The 27,108-nt window shown below is 38.4% G+C and overlaps 2 protein-coding genes across 5 annotated transcripts in view; one reads left to right on the forward strand and one right to left on the reverse strand.

Moving 5' to 3' along the window:
* The window catches only part of ctnna2 (catenin (cadherin-associated protein), alpha 2), a 239,359-nt gene that overhangs the window by 124,161 nt on the left and 88,090 nt on the right, over positions 1-27,108 (forward strand). The window lies entirely within an intron of this gene.
* lrrtm1 (leucine rich repeat transmembrane neuronal 1) lies at positions 11,371-12,948 on the reverse strand. Its single transcript, XM_034534828.1, has one exon. The coding sequence runs from the start codon at positions 12,946-12,948 to the stop codon at positions 11,371-11,373; it is 1,578 nt and encodes a 525-aa protein (XP_034390719.1).

Here is a 27,108-nt window from a genome sequence, read left to right on the forward strand (position 1 = left end):
TCACATTCTCTCCCACTGTCGTCTCTCCCTTCCCGTCTTTCACATGTGTGTTTATCTCACTCGAGTCGAGAGCAATACTTATCTGAATGCACATATTTGATTGGCCAAGGAGCATCACATGAGATGATTTACAACACATGTATTTGGTCGGTATGTTTCCTGGACCGTTGAACTAAGCTGCGTCGGTTAAAATATAAGCGCTCCGCCAAAATCCAATAATTCTTAATTATCTTTATCATTTTTAGGTCCGGGTCCAGATACAATAAGCCTATTAGTGACCCCTGCAATACACGGTAAAACATTCAGGTGTTTTCCTTTATAATTGTTAAATATATAAGTATATCACAATGTCTCAACCTTGGGGCCAGAATCCGTACACAATATGCATCTTCCATACTTAAAGTCTGAGCCAACAAGGAACATATAGAACTTAGATTGTATCTTATCAATGCCTAATATGAACAGGTACAGGCTCTATTCCTTTAGGTTTTTTATATATATATATATATATATATATATATATATATATATATATATATATATATATATATATATATATATATATATATACACAGTCCATTTTAAGAGCTGGTCGCAGTCATTTTGTTTGTACATATCTGTGTAAAATTGTATTTGTTACATAAGATCTCATTCATTCATTGCATCTGAACAGTAGATTCAGCGATTACATTGTGAATTCTACTGAATGGTTTGTCAGTTACCCTGCACTTTTTGTTTGGATTCATTTTTGAAAACTGGTTTTGCTCATCTGGTGGCATTAAACAGCACTCAACGCTACAAGCATAATTCTTGACTGTTTCAGCTCCCGCAGAGTCTTTGTTCAAGCTTTCCCTTTGAGGCATATGTGTTACTGTAGGTTGTCCCATTGGGCATTTTATGACAAATGAAGAGCTGTCGGTAGATATCTAATGGTATGTGTTTGAAGGTGCACACCATTTTTCAAAATACTCAAAATACATTCGTAGGATTGCAGGCATGGGACATTCAAAACATCAAAAGATTAAAGAGGACCATATGGCAACTTTAAAAAGTTCTTGAAATGTCACAAAACCGATGTTAGCAATCTATTATTTTCTCCCCAGCTGTCTTTCTCCCTCTTTCATACTTTCACATACAATCGTAGACACGGACACACATGCCGGGCCAGACACCAAGCAGAGACTGGACCACATACTTTCTCATCAAATATCCTCCTATTGTCATTGCAGACCCATGGGTTTCATTAGTGCCAGCTTTAAAACAACAACTCTCATTCCCACTCCCACACTGTAGTCCCAAATGCTTTCATTGGAGGAGGAAACAACACTTGCCTGAAGGCTACGTGCATATGAAATTCCACAAAAAAATAATGTGATTTATTCTCTGCTCTCATTTGACTAGCTCAGGAGAAACACATTATAACCTGATAAGCAATTTGTTTTTTTTGGTACTAATTTAACAAATAGTTCCAAGGACTAGTTGTGTGGTTACACCTGTGCTTATCGTAGGTAGGATTACACACTTGCAATAAAAGCCAACTTCAGGACCAAACCCATTCTTTCCATGCTAAACATTTAGGCACTAAATTAAATTAAAGACTTGGAGCAGGTGATCACAGTGGACTCCTTTTCGGCAGGGAGCTGCCTTTTTTAATTGTTTTCACTGGATCTGAGGGGTTTTTGTGTGCTCCTTAGGCGCCTCACTTGTATCCACCCAGCACACCTGGCATGTTGTTTAGAAATGCTCTGGGCACCGCAAGTTGAAAAAGTGTTCAGCCGTGTGCAGAAAAAAATGGCTACGTCGCCACAGCTTTTTCTCTGCGTCTAATTAAATGACAAGAGAGCTGAGGCTTTCTTCTTCCACATCACAGCAGTTGTTGTAAAGAGGGAGAGGGAAGCTAGTGTTCTTAGTTTCTACCCACTGAAGAAAGCATGAAGGAAAGTCACAACCATTGCCATTAGATTTGCAGTGGTGTGACTGATATATGGTGCAATTCTAATTACATTACCTGATGTAATAGCACCGTAGTGGACAGTGGCTGACTGTGTGGTTGCCTAGCAACAGTGTAAGAACGCTTCTAGGGCCGGTGCAGGTATCTCAAAATAAAAGCAGAGCACTTAATGTTTCACTAAAGCACCTGTAAGAGGTAGTTTCGGTTACAGTATACTTGACATGTAGCTTTGTTGGTGTTTGGTATTTTGTAGGTTATTCATTTATGACCAAAGATGACAGATTAAAAAGGAGTAATGAAGGAGTCGGGAAATGCAGCTAAATAATGAATTATATGCACATGTAGACAGCAGGGGGGTTCTTGTGAGAGCAGATACCTACTTGTACTTCAGACTTTGTGCTGCATGTTGGAATTTCTCGGCATACCTTCAGGGACAGCCTATCTAGAGCGATCAGACATTTTACCGTTGGACAGGCAGGATGAGTTGGATCCAGAAATCCCAGCCCAGGAGGCTGACTTATTCAGTATTCTGCCGATGTTTGATCCTGACCTTACTGTTACATGTCCTTGGTGCATGCAGAGCGCAGCAAATGCCTTTTTGGGGGATTGCATGCTCCAGCCCATTTTAATGTGCCTTTTCATTCTCAGCACACCATCACTAAGCCCCGCAGCAGGGGCTCAGAGCAACCATTTTGATTATGAGAATGATTGAATTAATGCTGCTGAAGTTGACACTTAATGGATTACAGTGGTCAGAATTTTTAAAACACATGAGGCAGATCTGTGTAAAGACATTTTAAACCCCTTTATTTGTCACACTCCCAGGGAATAGGTTTTAAAGTCTAACCTTGCTAATCTTTTGCAAAGCCTAACCTATTGAAAATGAGGTCTGACACATATAAACAACAAGCATTAGTCCAATCATAAGGTGCTGATGGAATACGCTGCTTGTCCTGCTTCCCCCACGACCTAGAAGAAGAGAATGGATGGATGTTTTAATTTTGTCTACTTTCCTGCCTTGGAAATTGTTAAGTTCCATAACCTCTATTGCAGCAGCTCTTAAAGGCAGAATAACCTCAGACCTTCTTGTCTCGTGCCTTTTTATTTCTCAAATGTCATTGACCATCTTGGTAGGAGGATTCTTTGGTTCATGTGCTGTACAATTAACCTTCTGTGTGTTTACATGCATTGTTTTGCCTTTATTTCCTCCCTTTGCCAGTACTCGTACAGTTCAGTTGTCCATTTTTTGCTCTGTCAGGTAACCTTAAAAATTGCGAAGCGAAATGAACAGTGAAGAAAAATAACTGGGAAACATTTATCTTTTAACCACACCTATTTTCCTCTTTAATGATTCAATGTGAATTATTATCTTTTGTCATTAATATACTTCCTGAGAGACTGGAGCCAATTGAAATTGGCAACGCATTAACTAAAACCAATATTGCTTGTCAAAAAACATTAGCTTCAGTGATATGATTGTACATTTATTTCATTAAAAAGGTTATTAGGTTATTACAAAATAAATAAAAAACGCATTGGGTTCATTTTAAAACATAATCAGGAGAACCTGCTTGTGCATGGGGGACCATTCTATCTAAAGAAGCTAAGTGGAAAAATAATAACATATTGACTGAAATGCACCCTTACATTGCAAGGTTGACATTCTCCAAACATTTACTTTATATTCCATTTGTCTTAAAATGCCATCGACTGAGTGGAAACAAAGCCAAAATAAATGTGAATTTATATGTTGAATTGAACAGGGATTGATTGTCTAAGCATTTAATTCATACAGGTCTACCAATTAGCTCTTGTTGTTGTTTTTTAACCGATATGACTGATATTTAGACATTAACATTATATATATTAAATATATTAAACGTTAAATATATATATATATATATATATATATATATATATATATATATATATATATATATATATATATTTAACACACACATACATCCACATGAGTGACGTTGTGACGGTCAGATTCCGAGAAAATCGCTTCAGGAGCTGTCACACTTTATTTCAGGTCATTGTTATGGGTTTATTGATATGAGCTGAATTCTGGATGGTTACCAAAAGCAGTGTAATGATAAAGTTGCATAACATGGAAATATAATTACCTCAAAATGTTCCTAGCTGTATGCTTTAAAACTTTGTGTGAAGCACTAACAGCACAAGCCCTGACATACATATAGCATGCAGAGAAGCGCAGGGGTTTAATACACTTTGACTTGTAGTGTTGCGCTGTGTGGTTGGTAGACGGGGGTGACAGTCCTCTTTATAATGTTGAATATGATGGCTTTTGTAAGTTAGACATTAAACGCGCCATCAGTTTAATTATGGTTCTGCAGGCTTTTTGGTCAATGCATTGCGGACACCCCGTCATGCTCTGCTACAGTCTGACTAATCTCACAGCAATCTTTTGCACTCTCAAATGGTCTCTAATTGAACTCATATATTTACAGTTTAACATAGGATATTTTAAGAGGCCTGTTCTTATGTCAGAAATAATGGAAATGCACAAAGAATGTATTTTAACAAGCCTTTTCTCTCTCTCTGTCTCTCTTTTGGTTTTCTTATTCGATCCATTGGTCTTCTGCCCTATTTATCTTGGAAAAGCTTGTATTCACTGACCGTCACAGTACAAATGTATCTAAATTGTATCTTAAGTACTTGCTGCACCAGGGATGCATTTAGCTCAATGGTTTTGTAAACAGTGAACACATTCTCTTTGCTCAGCTCACACTTAGAGAATGGGGCAATTCCATTTATGCAGCCAATCTCACCGGCTACTGGACGGATGCCAATCTGCCCTCACAGATAGGGAAGAGAGAGGGAGCAAGGAGAGTGGGTAGATTAGCATTTATTCATCCTGACACTGATCAGATGAATGGGAAATGATAAATGCTGTCTTTTTTACTTTGCTTAACCTGTGTAAACTTTTTATTTAAAAAGAAGCTTCCGCAGTGTTGCTGCGCCGTGCCTTTGAAACGGTTAATCAAAGTGTTGTCTTGGATTCAGTTTTATTTGAGGTGATCTGGCTATGAATAATGAAACATGATGCAGTCGTCCTGATGACTCATTTATCCGAAACGGTGAATAACTTTAGCGCATTTCTATGTGCTGGCTAAAGGACACTCATCAACTAGAAGGACTAAAAGGCTTTGTTTTGAATTCAGTCTTGGGTATGCATATTGTATTCTTTCCTTTGTTTCTGAGTGTTCTCTTAAAAGCTTCTGGTGACCATACCTTTCACAGTGAATGTCCATTAAGGGCTGCTTAATTAATTGCCACATTGCATTTTTTTTTTATTGCTATAGATTAAATACAGATGCACAGAATGTTTATCTATATTAGAATGAGATGAAGCATAGTGTGCATTTCATCTAATTAAGTACTTTTTTATTTAACATTATAACATATTTGACTAGCCTTGTAAATTCATTGTTATTACAATCACTTTTTACAAAGTTTCTTTCCCATGCTTTCACCATAATTATCCAGCCCCATTATTACCATTCTTGCGCTGGTCAATGCTGAAGCAAATAATTCCTAAAGCATATACAATAAATATGGCTTCATTATTTAAATGATTTATTGTTTTTGTACAGAATACTATGCAAGTACAGTCCACATTCAAATGCGGAAATGGTAACCATGCATTTTATTGATCGCTATTTTGATCGCACAGTTTGTGTCAGGCACATGTCTTTAAGCTTCTAATAGGACTATTGACACGTGAGGAATGTAACTTGATTTTAAGAAACATATATCGAAAACATGCAGAGCTTACAAGAGCTGGGGTGTAGACTAAATTATAAATGTATGTAAAAGTTGAAACCTAAATGATATAGGATTCTTTTTGTATCTCATGAATTGCACCGGGGTCTATCTGTAAAGGTATGAATAACAGTAATACATGAATAGAAAATCCCAAATGCAGTACCGGATAAAGCTTTGTAGTTCAGCCACCATAATACTCTGAACATTAGGCGCTGACCCACATCTGCTCTTCTACGGGTAACATGGAGCCCCAGATGCAGGCCCAGCTGTTGCCATGTATTATCTCACTGATTATTCCTGATGTTTAATGTTAAATGTAAGACAAACCATTATCATGGGCTAATCCAACTGAGCAATGCCAAGAAAGGTATTTACAAAATACACTCTTATTAATATTATATATATATATATATATATATATATTATATAATTATTATTATTTTTGTTATAATAATAGCCACCAGTCTTCTGTTCCTCTCTCACCTACTTGCTCACTGTAATGAATATTCAGCTGCCAACATTGCCCCCATTCTCCAACCAGTTTCACCTTCCTCATCAGCCCCCACTGTTCTACCTACAGTACTATGTGTAGGTAAGAATAATTATTCTTCAGTGATTATTATTAATTCAGTGTTGCTTAAGTAGTGTGCATGTAAATGAAGCAGTGGGTGTAGAGAGTTATAGGTTGCCTGCAGAGTTAGCCTGAGTAATGAATGTATGTTGCCCTATTGGACATGTGTCTTTATTCGTAAAGCTATTATTTGTTCAATTTCCCCAATGTCTGGGAGAAAACTATACGTACGTTATTCTTAGTTCAACATCACAGTATTTTGTTCAAAAGGAGATCTATATCTCTCTCTATACTGACAACAGTATTTGTTTAGTGGCTGTCATTGAATTCAGTGGAGTAATACTTTTTATTTATTTCACCTTTATAAAAACAACAACAACATCAGCAGTATTTGGAAGGAGGAAGATAAAGAAACATACAGCAAGAGAGAAAATGGTGTGTCAGAGGTTTTGGATTCAAAGATAATGTTGATGATGATTAGAATATTGATCCTGATAACCCACCTGTTATAAAAGAAGCAGTGGAAAGCCACCCACTCATTGTCATTAGTCATCACCGGCTCCTTACAGCCTACTGCAGTACATGCTGCCACCCATAATTTAGCTCTCCATCCAGTTATGAGGGGGTGGTAAGCGTTTATTATGCAGCACAGTCCCAGTCCCAATGAGATGGCAGAATGTTGCCCGATCGATACTGCTCACAGGAAGCCAGGTTAATTAATTTTTTTAAGGATTTGTTTGTGTCTCTGAAGGGCCACCCTCACTGCAGGTTGTGATGCAGAGTGATGCTTTGTCACTGCCCCACACATGCACCACTGCACAAGGGCATAGGTGCAGTATGTGGAGGCACACAGGCATAAACATGCTTACACCACTTGTGTTTTTTGTTTTGTTTCCCACTATTGTTTTTATGTCTGATAGTCAGGTTAATTTGTGTTTATTTGGATCTCAGCTAGCTCCTACCTGTACAGTTTGAGTCCGCAGGATCTCTCCATTGTTAGTGTTTGACCTTAAGATCTGACCCTCGCCTCATGTACAGAATGCCCTGCCTTTTGCTCACCACATCCCTCCTATATTGACTAATTATATGAGTAACTATACTTTTATAAACTTCTTTCGTTTGTCACTCCTCATATAATCATTGCACTCATAACACTGTCGTCTATGGTTTCCAGGTCTGTTGGGCTTATTTACAACCAAACTCAAACAAACATAACCGCATGTGCACACATACACTACATGCTCAATTCAGCACACATAAGCTACAGGCCAATCGTGTCAGACCTATTAGCATGTGCATTGTGCATACAACCCCTGTACATCCTCTGGCTGGCAGACAGCTGCGGCTCTGACAAGTACTAATATAACACTTGCTCGCCCAACTGCTCTTAAGAAGTAGAATTTCACACTTTCTCTGACTAAAAAGTAATCTTATTCATATAAGCCAGTCGCAAATCACCATGTCAACCACTTATCATCTTCTAAATCAATTCTGGATTTACATATAGATAAAACATATCATCCTCATCCATCAGTGAACATTTGAAAACGTTAGGGAGAGATAAATACATTTGTTATCACTATGATAATTTTGGTCACCACTCATTTGTATTGATTTTTACTGAGCATCATCAATCAAGGCATTTATAATGGCTGCTGTCTGCTAGCGCATATCTGCCCTGAGGGAATTATCACCCCAAGCTTAGGTCAAGCAGAGATTTGATCCATTGTCAGGGAGATGAATTTGTGTTTTTTCTCTACAGTTACTATGTTTCATGGGCCCAGAAAAGAGAGAGAGAGAGAGGAAGGTAAAGGTGAATAGGAATATAGATAAGTCTAAAGTAGTCAAACGTCAGCCCTCAGGAATCAAAGCTTTTAAAATATGCAGAGCAATTCTCCATCAACTGTTGCCCTGGTTGCTTGTTCAAGAAAGGATTGAAATGAAATCAATAGCTGTGCCAGTGTTAGCCTCTCTGCCAGGCATCATCCAATATTCATACAAATGAAGCTTCACAACCTCAAATGTACCCAGCAGTTGTGTTAAAGGGTCTGTGAAGGACTCCTAAGTGGGTGAAGATTGTAGACAGGATGTAAAGAAACGAAAAATAAGTAGGTGTCCGCATCATGATGCCCTACCACACTTACTGCAGTCAATTGTATTCGCATTATATGACAGGTTATGATTAAAAGCTATGTTGAGTCTTAAAGTAGGATGCCCTTGGTACCATGAATACAAAATGAGACATAAATCCCACATGGCAACTTTAAGTTATCATCCCGCCCCAAAATGTCTCTCCTTAAAAATAACCACACAATGTAGTGTTTTGTTACTTGAGCACTACATGCACTGCATGCAAACTATTCATTTAATTGTTCCCTAGAGATAATTAACTTGTTAACAGAGAAACAAAATGAAAGTACATTGTAGGTATATTTCTCACACTGCACCTTTATTTCTAATCCTACATGGACCAATTCTTTAGACATTGCTTAGATGGTAATTGCTGAAAAAGGTCCCTTTCCTGTCACAGACCACTGAGGGCAGTTTCTGATAAAAACGCATCATTCAGTGCAGTTTGGCATGGATGGGTGTGAAGACAAACTACTTGAACACAATTGTGAGCAGAAAGTCCTACAAATAAACAGACATGTTACAGTTTTGAAAACTGATTCATGAATTGTTTTTGATGAAATTTGATTAAAAAACAGTATTTCTTCAGAGTATATTTTACATTTCCCAATGGATTTATTTATATTATATAACATGAAAAGCATGTTTACTGCCGCTTGCATTTATTTCAGAATGGAATAATATATATATTTTTAATTTAGTGCACTCAAGTGCAAAACAAAATTCCCAGCAATTCCTTTCTAATATTAAGGATGATTAGTCTGTGATGGTATTTTACCTGAGATAAATCCTATGAGCTATAGAAGAGAATGAAATGAAAGTATATGTAGATCCTGTATCTGGCTCACTTTGTAGGTCCCTCCAGGATTTCACAATATGTAATTACAATAATTCTTTTTTAGAGCATGCATTTTACCAATTACTGCCTTTTTAGACTGACAACATTTTCATAATGAGCTTTGGTCAAAATTTGGAAAATGAATCCTTAACTCAAGCAAAATATTTTGTTCATATTTCTTTTCAGACATATTATTGCCTGAGGGACATTTGCACTTCTTCTGCCACGCTCTGTATCATCTGTATCAAGTTCCACCATTTTAGAACTCACCAAACGATCTCTAACCCGACCAATTCTTACCTGTTCTGACCCGTTGTTCCATATTGTTCAAAGAACACCAGAACACCAACTGCACCCACAATGTTGTTGATAACTTTGAAAATAACTTTTTACTCTTATCGGAACTAATTATGTAATGATTGTCAGTGATTTCTTGAACATTTTTTTATTCCTGCTGACTTACAAGTTGTAAACATTATCTTAATTTAACGCAAAATAACACAAAAATGATGCAGATTGATGCATTGGATTCTTTTCAAAAAAGCCGCTGCAAATTCAGTATACTGATGTTTCCTTAGCTGTGAAGGTTTGCAGAGTATGGTGCACAATAGGTCAAATGCAGCCACAGTATGAGAATATGCACACTAGAGAGCAGTCTGTTCCCTCTTTCTGTAGTAGTTGTGAGCCTCCATCTACCTCTCACTTCCCCCCTTCTCACACAACATACTGTTCATGTCAAAGAACCCGGGAAACACAACATCTGTCAGTGCACTAATTTACACAATGAACACCAGAGGAAGAAGGATATATATACACCTCAATATGACCTTGTATTCAACAAACATTTTACATCACATGAAAACACAGTGAAAAACATTGTATGTGCAAATCTTCCTTTAAGCTGCTGGATCATTTCTTCAATGATTCCGATACAATTGGAAATTGTATTTTGATTTAAGTTTGCATGGTTTTAATGATTGTTGCCTTTAGTGTGCTTGATTCAGTGGAAGGAGGCATCGCTCCTCTGTGAAATCCAAAGAGTAAGAGGCAATAAGAGGCATAGCTTTAGATCTTTGACACTCTGACTTTCTTTACTTGGATAGTGCACAGATAGTGAAGTAATAATATGAAAATATGCTTGCCGATTGTTGAAATGTGATAGATCATTTGAATCTATTCTCAGACAGGCAATGTGAAAGGGGAAATAAACTACACTGATAGCGAGCCAACACATCGAATGATAAAACAACAAACATGAGAGTTAAAACAGAGAAGAGATCTAAAAGACCATGGATTTTACATTGGAGATGAGATGCAGATATCCCTCTGCCCCCCTTTTTTTCCATATTTAATTTTTTTGGTTCGATACATTGCAGAAACATATCTCTCCTGTCCATTAGCGTAAAGACTGCATCTATTGTAATCCTTCCTTTCTGACAGGCTTCTCACGTATAAAGGACTTTACTGTGAATAGCAATTCATTTATTTAAACATTTCTTGTAGTTTTACAAAAGAAATAGATTATCTTTTATAACTTTGTATCCACACTTGCAGTTATCTTTTTAACATATTTTACACAGACTTGTATTTTACATTTTTAATCCAACTTAAACATGTTTTTATATATTTTAAATGCTTGTCAAATATTGTGTTTACCATAATACAAATGGTTGTTTTTTCTTTTTTTTTCTTCTTATGTGTGTCCCGTTTCTTTTTAAACAATAATTAAATGTCCTGAAGTAGAAAGAAACATTAAAGCTCAAATATCCATCCATGAGAGAAAAGTCTCAATGCCCACAATGTATTCCTCTGGTTTACTGTAGAACATCAACAGGTCCTAGAGTCAGGTGGCCATTATCCCCTGTGGCCTCAAATATGCAGTAGATAGCAGTAGCAGTAAATCCACTGCAAAATAGTCAGCCGCATAAAGCACACTCCTCCACATCACAGTGAGATGCTGTGTAAAAAGAGTCAGAAACAATCCATGTATTCCTTCTTTCCCATAATATTCCCCTCCCAAGTGTATCCAAAAAGGGATTTGCTGTATTTCCAGATAATCACGGATAAAGACGTATTCACAAAGCATGGTCACACTTCACATTCCCGAGAAGGTTGTTGTTGACAAGTGCAAGAGCCATATTCATTGATGATTACCAGAGCTCCCTCAATGTGGTTGGGTTTATAGTCAACATAGTACTCCGGTGTAGAAATTGCAGCCATCTGCTGCATGCTTTGCTTTTGCTTCTGCTTACGGCGCTGACTGCTGAAGCACTGCCTCAATTGTCTTATTCCTGCTGGAAAGCACTTCCATGCTACATACAGCATGAGCACGATAATGAGAAAGGAAAAGATGAGTGCCATGGTGCCAGTCACCACCTTGTGGATCTGCATGGTGCTCTCCAGGTCGTCATGGCCCACTGTGACAGTGAAAGAACTGGTGACCACCTCACTGCCCTCGCCTTCATAAGGGTTAGGGGTAAATGGGCCAAGGAAAACCGAACCCCCCTGGGCCAGATCCCTTGTAGAGGCGTACAGGCCTGCTGTAGTTACCTTCATTGGGGAATCCTCGCATAGCTGGAAAGCATATACAGCATCTAACACATCCTCGCCCTGTGCGGTGTCGGGGCTTGAACACAGAAGGGAATTGTCACGCTGGCCTCGGAAGGCACTCAGCCAAGAGGCCAAAGCACACACGTTACGACTGCACTCCCAGTCATTGCCTGCCAGGGTAATGCTGTCCAGAGAAGACCAAGAATCCAGGATGCGCTGGTCCACGGAGGTCAACCGATTGGAATCCAGCATCAGCACCTTGAGGTTGGGCGCGCTCTCAAAAACATGTGGTTCCATGAATTCTATTTCATTGGCTGAGAGGTCAATCTTTTCTAAAAAATGCCATATCCAGTCCAGTGTGTTGACAACAACAGAAGCACGATTGTTGTGCATGTACAGAGTACGTAAGGAGATGAGGCGAGGGAAGTGGGCCAGGTTGACTTTAACCAGCTCATTGTGCTCAAGATGCAACTCAGTCAACTTGAAGAGGCCAGCGAAGGAGTTTCTCGCTAGGCTCTGCAGTTGGTTGTATCCCAAGTCCAGAAACTGCATGCTCCGGCAGTCTTGAAAAATCCGCACTGGCACAAATTTTAAAACATTGTAGCGCAAATGCAAATTGGTGAGCTTTCTAAGGCCGTGGAATAGGTCAGGATCTAGTGCCTGCAGCCTGTTGTATGAGAGGTCCAGGATACGCAGGTTTGGGAGGGGCCTGAAGGTGCCATTTGGCAGACTGTCAATCCGGTTGCTGCTGAGGTCTAACTCCTTGACCCGTCTTAGCCTGTCAAATGCACCCTCCTCTACAATGTCAATGTTGTTGTGATCTAGATAGAGCCAGGTGAGCTGTGACAGACCAACCAGTTGGCCTTCACGCAGCTCGGTCAAGTTGTTCTCTCTCATGGACAGGCCCATGGCGCTGCTCAGGTTGCGGGGAATGTCTGTGAGGTTGAGCCCCTCGCAGTACAGCAGCTTGCTGTCGCAGCGACACAGCTTTGGACAAACCCCCTCCACCAAGGGAACCGTTCTCAGAAAAATCCCCAATAAACACAGTGCCAACCCAGGGGGCTTCTTCAGTGGCCACTTTAAGTACAGTCCAATTAGAAGGAAATCCATTAGCATAAATATCCAGAGATGTCTCTGAGAAAATGTCCATTGAACCACTCTGGATATTGTTTTTGCAGCGATCACATCATATTTAATCAATTTAATAATCTGTTTTGTTGCAATTTTGTATTTTAGCTGTAAACGGTGAGATTATACTTCATTTACTTTGTCAACCAAGAGAATCTTTGTTGAAAATGCAAAAAGGATAGAGGGCAAGTCTCCTTGCTTATGCTAGATATCAAGCAGTGGGTGGCGAGCAGAGGGGATGAAAAAATTAAAATGTCCTCATTGATCGATCTTATTTGAAAAGATTCCTACTCACCCCTATCCAAAAGCTGACAATCTCCATTCAGCGTCTCGCTTTGTGCCCCAACACTAATTATGTGCGAATCTAAAAAAGACCCCACTGTGGTACAAATTCCCCCCCCCCCCCCCCCCCTCCCTTCTCTCTTTTCAGTGGACACCAGATCCTTGGCAGGCTTACAATGTCTTAGTTCTCCTCAAGTGAAAGAGCCAAAAAGAGAAGGAATCCAAGTAGCTTTCAGCTAGATGGTAGGAAGTGCAGGTTCCCCTGTCTGCATACATGAGCTCTGTCTCTTTCGCTCCTCCGCAGTCCTCTGCTGCAATGATCAGAGGGAAGAAGAGACAACCACAGTAAGAACAAAAAGACCAAGGAAAAATCTTCTTAAATATCTGTCGCTCTTTTCTCCTCCCCTTCCTGCTTAAGTTTCAGCAGATCTGTCAACACATATTATCGTCCATCTCTAGACGCAATCACTGACTTGTACGGTTTAAATCCATTCAAGCGGGTGATCATGCTTTCAGTGACGAATGCAGAAAAAAAGAAGAAAAAAAAAAACAGGATTTAAAGAGGTGAACCCTGTTCACTGTTGTCTTGGGTAACCGTATTCCTTGTCATCTCAGTGGCTCATCGTGGTTTGGAAGCCGCTTGCATCCCCCGTGGCTTGCCGTTTTCGTTCACTCCTTTGCTCTCCCGGTGTTTTCTCAGCCGGCTGCTAGAGGCTGCTGAAGGCTGGTGCTGGTATGGCATGGACGGTAAATGTGGTAAGCAAAAGAGTACACAATCCCTAGCAGCAGAGCAGTACACTGACAGTGCATGCAGAAGCACCTTCTGTTCACTGAGTGTCGTAAGCCACTCACAATTCAGAGTGCTCGCTCTCTTTCCCTCACTCTCTTGCTCTCTTTCCCTTGATCGCTCGCTAGCTTTTTCATGCTGCTCCTCTCTCTCTCTCTCTCTCTCTCTCTCTCTCTCTCTCTCTCTCCCCCCCCCCCTCCTCTCCTTTCTCTTGCTGTGTTTTTCTCTGTGCCTGAGACATTTACATATTCAGAATGGGATGGGCTTTAACCAGGAGCTTTAATGACCCCCCCCCCTCTATCTCTCCCTTCCTCCTTCACTGACTGTAATGAATTGGGCCATATAACGTCTGCCTCCTTCGACGTTGCTATGAGAAAGCAGTTTTCTGATTTCAGAGTTTCAAAAAACATTCATCAAATGAACAGAAGGCTGTCATGTTCCACCTATAGCACAGAGAAGGATGTGCATGTGTATTAAAATCAGTTGTTTCCACATAAAAAACAAGAAATTACATAAATAAAAATCACCATTTGATCACAACTATATCCACACAACGAACCAAATAAAAAAAGAATTTCACTAATGCTGATACAATTTAAATATACTCATAATGTTGTGCCTTTGGAGTTTAAATATGACTTTGTGTAAAGAATCAATCTACATCTATTGATACCCATTTTTGATTTGACTATAGTGAGTCAAGACTGGAGGAGGACTTTCTTAATTTTATCAAACTGTCCTGTAGCCAGGCATTTAATGCCATTGTCAATTATGGCTAAGCTGTCCATTCTGAATATAGATGTAATTGCTTGCCACATAATATTAGCATTAAGCTATAACATAAATATTCTTCTCACAAGGTCCGCTCTAACCTTGCTTTGCTTTTTTCTGGAATCACTCTTAGCCTTGCCATCGTTTTCCCATTAATTAGCAAAAACGATGAGCTGGGACAGCACCTTACATTCCTCATATCAGCCAAGTTTCGTACCGTATGTTCTTTTTTTCTCTCAGAGGTCAATGCATGTTTACTGACAGATGCCATAACTTTGACATCAGGGCTCATTGTTCATTTGGTTGTTTTTTGTGTGTGTTTTTTTTAAAGATAATTTAGATCTATCAAAACTCAGTCTGAACAAAAATAATTACAAAGTTACTGAAATATGCTTTACATGGCTGGTGTAATATCAGAACCTAATGCATTATTCTCTCTACTTTTGGAGCTGGGGTCTAAAACTCAGGTTACACTTGGGCTAGACCAAGTGAAGGCAGAAGCCTAAGTTTGTATGTTAAAGGTGTCACAATGTCTGTTCTTCGCTTACTGTAATGTAGTTTTCTTTGTTGGAGCTGGTACCCATTAGCATGAACTATACAATAGCTGTCTAACTGAGGAAGTCTAACTGTCTACTTTATCTTACTATAAAATTACATTGTATCCACGCTCAGCTCTTCAGTCATATGTGTAAAGAGTCAAATATATCAGCTACTAAATCAGGAGAGTTACCCTCAGAATGCTAGGTAGAAGATTAGACGGTATTTCATTAAACAAAAATAATCCCTACCCAGTGGTATATAACCCATTACTGCAACATCACCACAGGCCTGTCTGACTGTTACACTAGCAGTATTTTAAGCTGTTTATCTAACTGAGCTTTATTGAAAAAAAAAATGAATAGTGTTGACATATATGTATGTATGTATATATATATATATATATATATATATATATATATATATATATATATATATATATATATATATATAGTTACATATATAGTTACATTCAGTTTATTTTTTATAGCCCAAAATCACAAATTACAAATGTGGCTTTACAATCTCTACACATACGACATCCCTGTCCCAGGACCTCAATTCGGATCAGGAAAAACTCCTAGGGAAAAAAGGGAAGAAACCTTCAGGAGAGCAACAGAGGAGGATCCCTCTCCCCAGATGGACAGAAGTAATAGACGTCATGTGTACAGAATGAACAGCGTTACAGAGTTACATAAACACATTCTATGAATATGAACAAAATTATGAATAATGAGTAATAGGCATGGACCACGATCCAGATTTTCACTATCAATGTAAACAGAAGGAGGTAGAGGAGGGCCATCAGCAGGGCCATGGCAGGAGGCATCGCCAAAGATGAATGCCAATGAGGCATGAGACCAGGCACTTTTATATAATATATATATATATATATATATATAATTGTTGTTAACTGTATTATAATCCCAAAGTACATGTACATATATCGTATTGGATTGCACGAGCAACTAATCCAGAACGGATTCACATATGCTAAATTATGCCAAACGTTTTCTTATGCAGCACACCAGACATGTTTGTGTGTCCAAATGTACTTGAACTCCATTATAGGCATTTTTAAAGGCCAATCAACCACATTTACCTAGCAGCCCTGTATTCTGTTCTGACCCTTTCATAACAGCTTCACCTGAAATGCTACATTCACCACTAGGGACTTCACAATACTCACAACTAAAAAGTATTAATGTGACAGTAAAATAACCAAAAGCCATTGAAACAATAGTCATTTTGTTGAAACCAAATTTATTTCCACTTATATTTGGTTGATGCACTGTTAAGTGATTTTTCTTTTTATGCCTCCATTGCTCAGGAATGCCTGAAGGGATTGTTTTTCAAATTTTTCACAAACGTCCACCTGAACCCAAGGAAGAACTGGTCAATGGTCAAAGGTGGAAATCAATGTGACCTCGCGCCAGCCTCATTCTTTTGATATCATGGGAATGCCTCAAGCTAATTTGTTCAGATGTGGCACAAATGTCCACCTACATTCAAAGATAAACTGATTTGATTTTAGCGGTAGAAGGTCAAAGAACAAGGTCAATCTCACCTTACTTCCGTTTCAATCTCGTGAATGCAATATCTCAGGAATGCCTTGAGGGGATTTCTTTTAAATTGGCACACAGGTCCACCTGCATTCAAGGTTGAACTTACTAGAATGTGGTGGTCAAAAGTCCCTTTGACCTCAGAAAACCTCTCTTTAGCCATAACTCAAGAATGAACATGCTAATTCTGATAATTTCACACACATGTCTAATAAGATAACAATATTGTGTGATGGCATCTTGGACAGACAGTAAATTCCTACATTACTGGTTGGTGGACGCACACAACTGTGAGGCTGTATTTCTAGCTAGTAAGAGAAATTATTTGAAGTTCACAAACAAGTCAAACCTCTAATATTTATGCACGCTTGAATAAACATGAACTTTTTTAATTTAATAAGTGAATTTTACCTGAAACTGCAATGCCTCCAGATCTGATCCAATATTTTAATTTCACCATAAACAATAAAGGATTCAGTGAAGATATGACAGCAACAAAGATATATTTAGCACCAAAGAAAAAGTTGTCCTTCACATGATCTGGACATCTTGAAGTTGGAACCCTCTCTGCTTCACCTTTGCTATATTCCCTCTTAGCTGTAATGGATGACTACACCATCAGCTAATGACTTGGTGCACTATAATGACTTGACACAGCGAACAGGAGATGAGAGTATCCAGACCATCAGTTTTAAGACTTTAAGAGCTTGGCTCTCTGCTTTGAAGTTAAGGTCAGCACAAGTGTGAGTGAAAGTGCGTGTGTATTTGTGGGAGAAACACACATGCCTACTGACACACTCACACATGAACACTGTCATATAAACAGATTCAGCAATAGTTCAGATTGATGGCTGATAAGGATATGGATACATTTTTTAATGAGTTACCTTTGAGTAACCTTCATTTTTTTCTTCTTAGCATACATCATAAGCTTTCAGTTTAGGGTTTATGTTTGAAGGTAACTCCAAACCAACAACAAACAATAAACCAAGTTGTCAACAAAATAGTCTAGTATCTTTGTCACCTTCAGTAAGTGTGTGAAATGGAGGGAAATGTTTTTATTATTTATCCATACATTTTAAACATATTTAACAAAGTCAGGACCTATTGTTCTTCCAATGTTTATTATTCTTGTATATCTTTGAGCCAAAGAAATAGGTGCTTGGAATACTGTTAAATTAAAAAAATTTGGTTCACGAGTCAGTTCGGTCGAAAATAGCCGTCAGATATTGGCGTTGAGCTTTTGTATGAGAAAATGGCTTAATAGCGGGCCCTTTTGAGTAGCTCCGGCATTGCGTATCACCTTGTATGAAATTTGGTAGGTATATATTATATGGTGAGACTCTTGCAGGTATAGCCTAAACCCATCAGGAAGTTGGCCATTTCGAATTTTGTTTTTTAACCGTTTCAAGTTACTGTACTTTAACAAACTCTGTGTTAGGGTTATTTTAGGTAGGGCCCAAGTGCAAACATTGAGACGACAAAGATGGCTGGTGGTCTGGCAGAGCCAGAGGGGAACGCAGGTAGGAAGGGGTGGTGACGTGAGCGGCGGTGGCTGGGATGCAGTGCATGCACGGGAATCCTGGACACAAGGAACAGGGGTTAGTCACAAAGTCAAGAAGTAATAAATCACAAAAAGTACTCTTTGTCGTAAAAAGGACTCAGAGCGGCCCGAGAGTCACACTACCACTGAGCTGACGGAATAATCTGGCGAAATTGTTGTAAATTTGCCATATAAACTGCAACAGTTTTCTCATGCTCCATAACACTGCAACACTCAGGACATTTACTTTACATTTTATTATATTCATAGCGCCGCCTAGTTGCAACACTAAGTAGGTAGTGTACTTTCACATATCACTCCTCACAGATTAATCAAATCTAAATGTTTTTAGAAAAGCCTTAAGACCTTCTTCATGCTTCATTGTGGAGATTGAGAGAATTCGTTGAATGAGATGTGGCAGCATGAAAGGATTCGTTGCCCTGAACAAATAAACCAATGTAACTTCATGGTCAGATCTTTTCCAAATTTCACACATTTGATTTGGAATCATAGTCATAAGACCAACTATTGGAAACAGGAAGTGGTGGTCTTTACACTTTGGCTTGCTACTACCCTTAGTAGGTAAATCAGATGCACATACAATTCCACACAAATGTTAGTGTTCATAATACCAGCCCACAAAGATTTTGAAAAAGAAGATGTTTTTAAAAAAATGCCAAAAATATAACATTTAATATATATGATTGTTGTGCTTGGGATTGGCAAGAGGGCCCATAGTGCGCCAGACAAAATGTTTTACAAAGTAAATTGAGCTAGAGGTACCAAATTTGTGAGGCAAATGTAACACATGTAGAGAAAGTATCTTGGGATCACGCTCTTAACCCAACTGGAAGTCGTCCATTCTGTATTCTGTATGGATTTCTTGTGTATTTTTTTGCCATTTACAGGCGCTGTACTTTTACAAACTGCTCATAGGAAACTCACCGGATTGACTTCAAATTTTGTCAGTAAAATCTATAGGCCTTTGTGGTGAAAATATATCAAAAGTGTGTGGTTTCATTGAAAGTCGTTACCTTGGTAATGCATTGTTTCCATTAAAAATGAAGACGTTTTTGAGTGGCTAAAAAGCCTTGCAACATAACCAATCTTGTCACACACAGTTCTAAATATAGTTATCTGATATGATTCTGTTGTTTGGGAGTGGCAAAAAGGCTTGACGGCACCCCCTATAACATTTTGTTGAAGCAGCACTAGCAGTATGTTTCACCTAGATGTACGACACTTGGTTAGCACACATATCACAATTTAGAGTTAAAAAAAAGGTTGCTTGGGGCCGTGCTCTAAACCCAATCAATTTTTCAGGAATTTCTTGTGTATTTTTTGCCATTTCCAGGTTCTGTACTTTAACAAACTCCTCAAGGGTATTAATTGGATCGACTGAAAATGTTATCAGCATAATCTCAATATCTTTGTGGTTAAAATTTCTCAAAAGCTTTACGTTTCATGGAATGGCATAGCCGCGGCTTGACAAACGTTTTACTTGATTCCCCATGAAACAACAAGCTAATGTAACTCCACTGGACTTGCTGGAATATAGACAGAACTGAACGTGCTTGGCTTGCGGATGTCTAGAAGCCAACTCTAGACATCGTACACATCGTATACATAGCGCCTCCTCCTGGCAACAGGAAATCAGCATAATGTGACAAACAGCATCTGATTTACATGATGTGGTCTTCACTTTATTTAGAGCAACATAATGCATTTTTGCTCGTGTTCTGTAGTGTCCATAGTGGAAACAGGAAGTAGTGCAGGGTTTGTACGGTCATGGAAAACCTGGAAAAGTCATGGAATTTGTAAATGGTTATTTCCAGGCCTGGAAAAGTCCTTGAAAAAAATTAAATCCCAACATTTTTGGAAATTTATTATATTCATATGTTCATTTATGCTGAGTTTGAAATAATTAATATGCTTTTAAAAGAATGACAGTCAAAATATAAGCAGGCATACACTCTCACAATGCATTAACAAGCCATGCTAAAGGAAGCAGATCAGAGCACTGCTGCTAGGTAAGCTACAGCTCTAGCAAAGCTACAGCAACCCCCATCACTGGCTATCTCACCACAGCGAGGGCAACTGCTACGCCGAGCAGCACGTCTCTCTCTTCGGTAACAAGCAGGCGTCGATAACCGAACATAACCGCTGTAACGAAAAGTGATGTCCTAACTGCGGAGGGTAATTCGCATTATTCTTTTAAATCATCCAAAGATGCCAGCCTGCTATTTCAACGAATGTTCCTCGACAGCTTGTGACAAAAGCAAATGCGCATATCTCTGCTCGCTCCTCACTTCAAGAGTCTCACGTTGTCCAACGTGTTGAAGCAAAGGGCCTATGTCATTCTATTTGACCAAAGCCTGAACCACTATTTACAGTCCAAACAGATGGATTTGCACGTAAGGGACAATAGTTTGATTAAAAGAATAAACATTTATAGACTATAAATGTTTATTCTTTTAAACAAACTATTGTCTCATTCATTTGTATCATTTTAAGGTATACTGTATGCTTTGAAATTCTCATTGTTAGTTTAAATACTAAATTTTCTCACTTTTTCATGTATACACCGAGATTTCACAAAATGTTTGGTCATGGAAATTTGGTTTAAAGTCAATCCATTGGTCAAAATGTGTCTGAACCCTGTAGTGGAATATTTGCAATACATAAAATGTCACACACGCCATCCACACAGGGAAAAAACGTCTAACTCGGTGGCGCGGTTTCCAATGGTTACAGATATTCCCGTAATTTGGTGTTAACAAGGTGTTAGCACTAACTCATGATTTTGAGCTATCACCAGAAAGTTTTGTGATACATTTGAGTGACCCCTTATTTTCTGCGTATTATCATTGTGTGTCATTATGACTAGTTGGAAATAAGGAAAGCATGAAGCTATTAATCTGTGCGTTGTTGAGCAGATAATTATTATTTATTTTTTTATCCAGCCAGTGGTGTTGCATTGCAGGTTATTTAGCTCTTTTTGGGTGATCAATAGTGAAACAATAATGTTTAAAATAAGTAAAGTCCAACGGACCACTGCTTTAATTGTTTTAGTGGAAAAAAACATTGCTCAGCACACTCAACATGTTGATCTACATCTGACTGACTTTCAGAAGTCAAGCACCCATGAATCAGTTCAGTTTGTGACAATGTTGATCTGGATTTGCTGGTTTTGTTAGAATATGTTGTTGTTGCATGTGTAATCATACATGTGAATATGAGTCTTGGAAAGCTTTTATGATACAATGGGCAGAGGTTGTGTTGTATTGTCAGCACATTGAATTGATTTGGAGAATCAAAAAAGACTCAAATGATCAGCATCTATGACTACAGGCCCATTATTCAAATCATTTATTGAGATCAGAGAACGCCTGACTCTGTGAGACCAACAAAAGAAGGCAGATGATGACTAATTGGCCCGCTGCAGAGATAATTTTGATGGGCAGCTGAGAAAGGATTCTGTTGGGAGTCGGTGCAGACATTTATGCCATAGAGTGGATGTGAGTGCGGTGAGGAAACAGCAAGAGATGGTTCTGCATCTGCTATTGAGTGTGCCCTCCAGCAGATGGAGGTTTCTCTCAGTTTAAAAGGGTCACAAGTGGACAGAGAGTTAACATTGCGCTTATTCATTTCAGTTGTTGGGTACTTTACATGACATAATCATAACATAAAAACTCATTTTGAATTATAACTATCATAGTCTTATCTCAAATATATATCAACTATAGTAAATCATAATTGTGAAGACAGTAACCCAGTGAAGGTTTGTGTTGGTGTTCATCCTGGGTTTCCTTCAAAGTACACAAAAGATATCTCTATCTTCTTATGAATTTAAACGAGGTTATACAACAGTAACTGCAACTGCGGTAAACCAAAACATACCATCATAATGTTCACTGGAGCATGTGACAGGGGGAACATGGCTATCACTATGGGTTACAACTCATTGAAGCATATATTATGTGATACAAAGTTTGCTTCAGTAAACACAGTCGACTGCTCAAACAGAAAAATCAATATAGCGTATCCTCTTGATTTTCCCATGTTTGAGGATTTACAGGTGGGTGAAAGTTTGGCTTGATGTATGGATAGAGGATTTATAGAGCAAGATGGATGGCGAGCCTGGCAAAGTGATGTGAACATTAGGATCTGCATATATATACTGTGTTTATCAAGAGAGAAATAAAGAACCAAGAATATGTCTGAAAAGGCCAAAATAGGTAAAGTAAAGAAAGTGTTTATCATCGTTGGAAGGAAATAAACTGTGTACTAATAAATCTGGGGGTGGCTTTTGGAAGCAGCATGATCTTAAATTGCTTCTAGTTTTATGTTTCTCTCCCACCACAAACAGTAATGCGCTGCACTGTGTAAATTGGGCAGCCATCATAAAACTGTTTTCAACTTTATTTCATACTTATTTAAGCTGGCCACATGTTTAAAACTTTAACTACATTTGTTTAACCTCCCGCTTTATTTTTGATGCCATCTTAGACCTCTTGAGCTGTTTTTGTCTCTTCACCTTCTTTGATGCTAGATTTTCTCTTTTAGTTTGAACAGTAAAGCCTTCAGTGCTGGTTGGATACAAGACATTACCACTTTAGAAAATTCTAATAAACAATGGTGACTGACCTTGGCATAAAGTCTGACAACCATGTCAATATTGCTACAGCATAATGTTGAGTTGTCCTCTGTTTTCTGTATTTTAAGTGTCTGACATATTCTTTACCACACAGGCATTTTAAGATATATACTGTATGATTAAAATGACATAGTACATAACCGTTTTCATTGAACAAGGGGGAACTGGAAATGGGAAAAATAATCAGAAACTATTTTCAGTTTTTTTGTTGTCTTAAAACTCACATATCTTCTTTACATGCCGTGATATTTAGTATTCATCAAGATTGTGTTGCCCTGTTTCAGTGATCATGTATCCACTAAATGCGTTTGCTTCCATTCCCCAGCTGTACTAAGATGCTTGGTGCCCTTGCGGCCTCCCTGCTGCATTCAACATGTTGTCCTTCTCTGTTTTGACTCTGTTTGATTTGTTGCACTGTTCTCTGCAACTCAACACACTGTAGTATTGAAACACTGCAGGTGGATGGCTGCATATTAGATGCTGAAATCTCCATGTGTGGCCATAGCAATCAGCCCCATTGTGATGTTAGGTTAGAGAGCGACTAAGCCTCTAAACCCTGCAGTGACATTGTTTGCTGTTTGATGGACATTGCTTGTTGCATTGACTAGCAAGTGTTATTAATAAAGTGTTTACTGAGTAAACATATGACACATCAATCAGCACTACAGAGCAAAGCTTAATGTCATAAAACACATGGCCCTCCGTCTCAGAAACAACCACAGAGAGTGGAGCAGCGGCAGGTCCCTCATCATCACCTCATAATGTCACCAGGGACATAAGACTAGGTGAGCTCATGAAGTGGCCACTAAAAGTTATTACAAGCAATCTTTTGACATTGATGGGTCTCAGACCTCGCAATAAAGACAGTTCAACTTTGGAGTAATATTTGGCCCCTTTCCCTAAGCTAGCAGGATATGTTTGGAATCAATTGATTAATGGCAATCTTCAGTTTAATTCGATACCTATGCTTCTATTTTTCACTTTTAGATAATACAATGATGTTTAAAAGATAATTAAATTAGATATTTACAATCACTGCAATATGGATCATCTTATTAGACATAATATAAAATGATGTTCACTAAATCATGATATTCTAAGCTTATCTAATTTAATCATTGTAACAGTATCTCACAGTAATTCAAACTGTGCAGACTTAAGAACATATCACAGAATATATTATATATTACTTGGTTGTGTATATACTATATAGTATGTGTATATGAACAGGTCAATAGTGACTACCTTAATACACAGAGACAGATTGTTGTGTCCAGTTCCACAGAAACTGCTGATGTAAAGGACCAATAATGATGCACTCCCGACTGAAAAAGCTAATGCTTACAGACAGTGGTAGAAGACGTACTCAAATATCTACCTAAATAAAGTTGTAATACATATAATGCTACTGTGTAAAATACTCTGTTACGATTTGCAAGTAAAAGTTGTAAAATTCCCTAAAAATATATCTTTATATACTTTATATTAATAAGTATTTCTTCTTTTTTTTAAATCACCAAGAGAGAGAGAGCGAGAGATAATTCTTCACCTGCCATCATTTCTTGGTGTGTGGTGCTTTTCCATATACAGTATGTCATTAAATCACATGTTTTAACCTTTTTTCTTAATGTTTCTTTATGTTCGGGCTCTAATGTTTTGGCCTTTAGAGACTACATCAAACAGTGCTTGTGACTGCTCTGTCTGCCAAAGGAACTTTGTTCTGCTGTCAGATGACGCAGAAGTCCCACTGAGAGCCACCAAGCCCATTTTTAAAACCCAGCTCTCTGGAGCAGCATGCCCCCACTTTTGATGGCCCTGACTACCCTGGCATATTGCCTCATCCACAGCTAAACAAGCCTCTACATCCTTCATGTGTCCACTAGCCTCCCTCATGTGGGATGAAGCAGTGCAAAATACAGCGAACAGAGAAGTCTCTGATGCAAAAGGCTGAAACACTTGTACATTTGTACTGAAATTACTTTTGCATTCATCCCTTGTGCCCCTACTGCAAGGTAAGGTAAGAACCCTCGTTTATAAAAAATATTAGAGAGAGTACAAAGGACAGATGAACATTGTAACAAACACAATATACCTACATCTTGAACCTTTGAAATGCACCTGCAGTAAGATACTGTGTTTTGCTTTACTTCAAACAAAGATTGTTTCAGCCAGTAATGTTGCTTACAAGTCTGCATCACTCAAATAGCACATCAAATGGCCCTCTGATGAACTGCTGATTTGTATGTAAATGTCCTTGCAATTGCACACATTTATATACAGGAACCATCGTGCAGAAAATGTCCAGTCATTTGCCAGCAACAGTTAATACTATTTATATGAAGAGAAGTAAGTAAGTTTGAAAAATGAAGTTCTGGCACAAAGGCTGATACCAAGGACCCCCCTGCTGTTCATCTAGTGGCAGAGCCACAGGTAGTGGCATCCACTGGAGCTCTCTTTCTCTTTTACTCATGTCTCACCTTGATAGTAATAATTGCATGATGTTGGATAACATGATGACACTGAAATTCATTACAGACACTTCAGGGGGTAACCCAGGTCTCCTAAATATGTCTTTGGACTTTGTAGTGAACCTTACAACATTCATCCTTTCTCATTTCAGAATGACTTCAAAACAAACAACATCACTGCAATTTGCTTTGACAAAAAAGGTTTTGCAGATTTCAGACGTGCAATATGACGGCTCATTGTTTTTACCAACTAAAAGACAATGGTACTTGGTGACTAAGTCATATCTAGTAATACAACTTTGTATCTCATTCTTGTCAATTAGCATCTCTTAATTATTACGAGATTTCACATGCAATTTGTTGAGAGACCTAATTTATGAACTATAACTTAATAAAATACAAATTGCCTAATTATCTTTGACATTTGATAAAACAGGCCCATGACGACTTTAGTTTCTTCCTTGGTTTTACAAATTTAAAATTGTCCTGAAACAATGAAGATGTAATGATCATGACTTCGACTTTCCTCCGCATTTTAAATGGTTGGACCTCTTAATTTAAAAAGCAGTCTGCAGACTAGCAGTCCCAGATCCCAATCACCAGCAGCATTTATGGCATATTAATCAATGTTAAAAATTGAAATATAGTAGATTACAGATCAAATACTGAATAATCACATAATAAGTTAATTCCCAAATGTTATACACTTCCATAGACTCTTCCTGTCTGAAGAATTGCATTCTATATTTGGCAGAAATATATGTCAGATGATGTACGATGCCCCTTGAACCAAGAAAGCAGCCACCATGTATGATGTCATCATCCCCATCATAGCCCTTTTTTCACGGAGATTCACCAACAAATTCTCACGTGGCTTTGGCTATTACCGTGCATGGGAAGTGTGGACACACAATGTTTATAAATGAGGTCTCTCAACATATATTCTTTGAAACTACTAAACGCCTTCCTCTCTCTTCATATGTACAAACACACTGGATAAACATCCTCAGACATGTGTGTTCCAAAGCCTGAGGTGTGGGGTGCTATGTTCTCCCAGTAAGGTGTTATTCCTCCCAGCTCGTCACGCTAGCAAAGAAGTGTAAACACAGAGCCATGTCTGTAAATACCCTTGGTGTCTTCAAGGAATATGTCACTCAGTGCAACATTATGGCTCTTCCATGTGCATTCATTGGTGTTGGGTGTGAGTGAAGTTCGGTGTCTTATGCTACATCAGGCTCTGGCTACACCAACAATATTGTCTAGGACAAATTGCATTGCTGGTGTTTTTTTCTCTCTCTTTCTGTTTCTTCGGGGGAATTGTTGATTAAAATGAAAAATATTAAGCACAGACCTCAATCATTACTCCATTCCCATAATAGATGAATCATTTAAACCCTATATAAGGTGAAATCATTCATAAACCTTTGAGCAAATGGGAACTAAGTGCTATAGTAAGTTGGCACAACAACATTTAAGGCTAGGTTTTATGTGTCTACTGCTGCATTCAGTCCTTGTAATATCAAAGGTGATTGTTTCACAGA

Source organism: Cyclopterus lumpus, chromosome 1 (assembly GCF_009769545.1).
Source record: "Cyclopterus lumpus isolate fCycLum1 chromosome 1, fCycLum1.pri, whole genome shotgun sequence".
Lineage (NCBI taxonomy): Eukaryota > Metazoa > Chordata > Actinopteri > Perciformes > Cyclopteridae > Cyclopterus > Cyclopterus lumpus.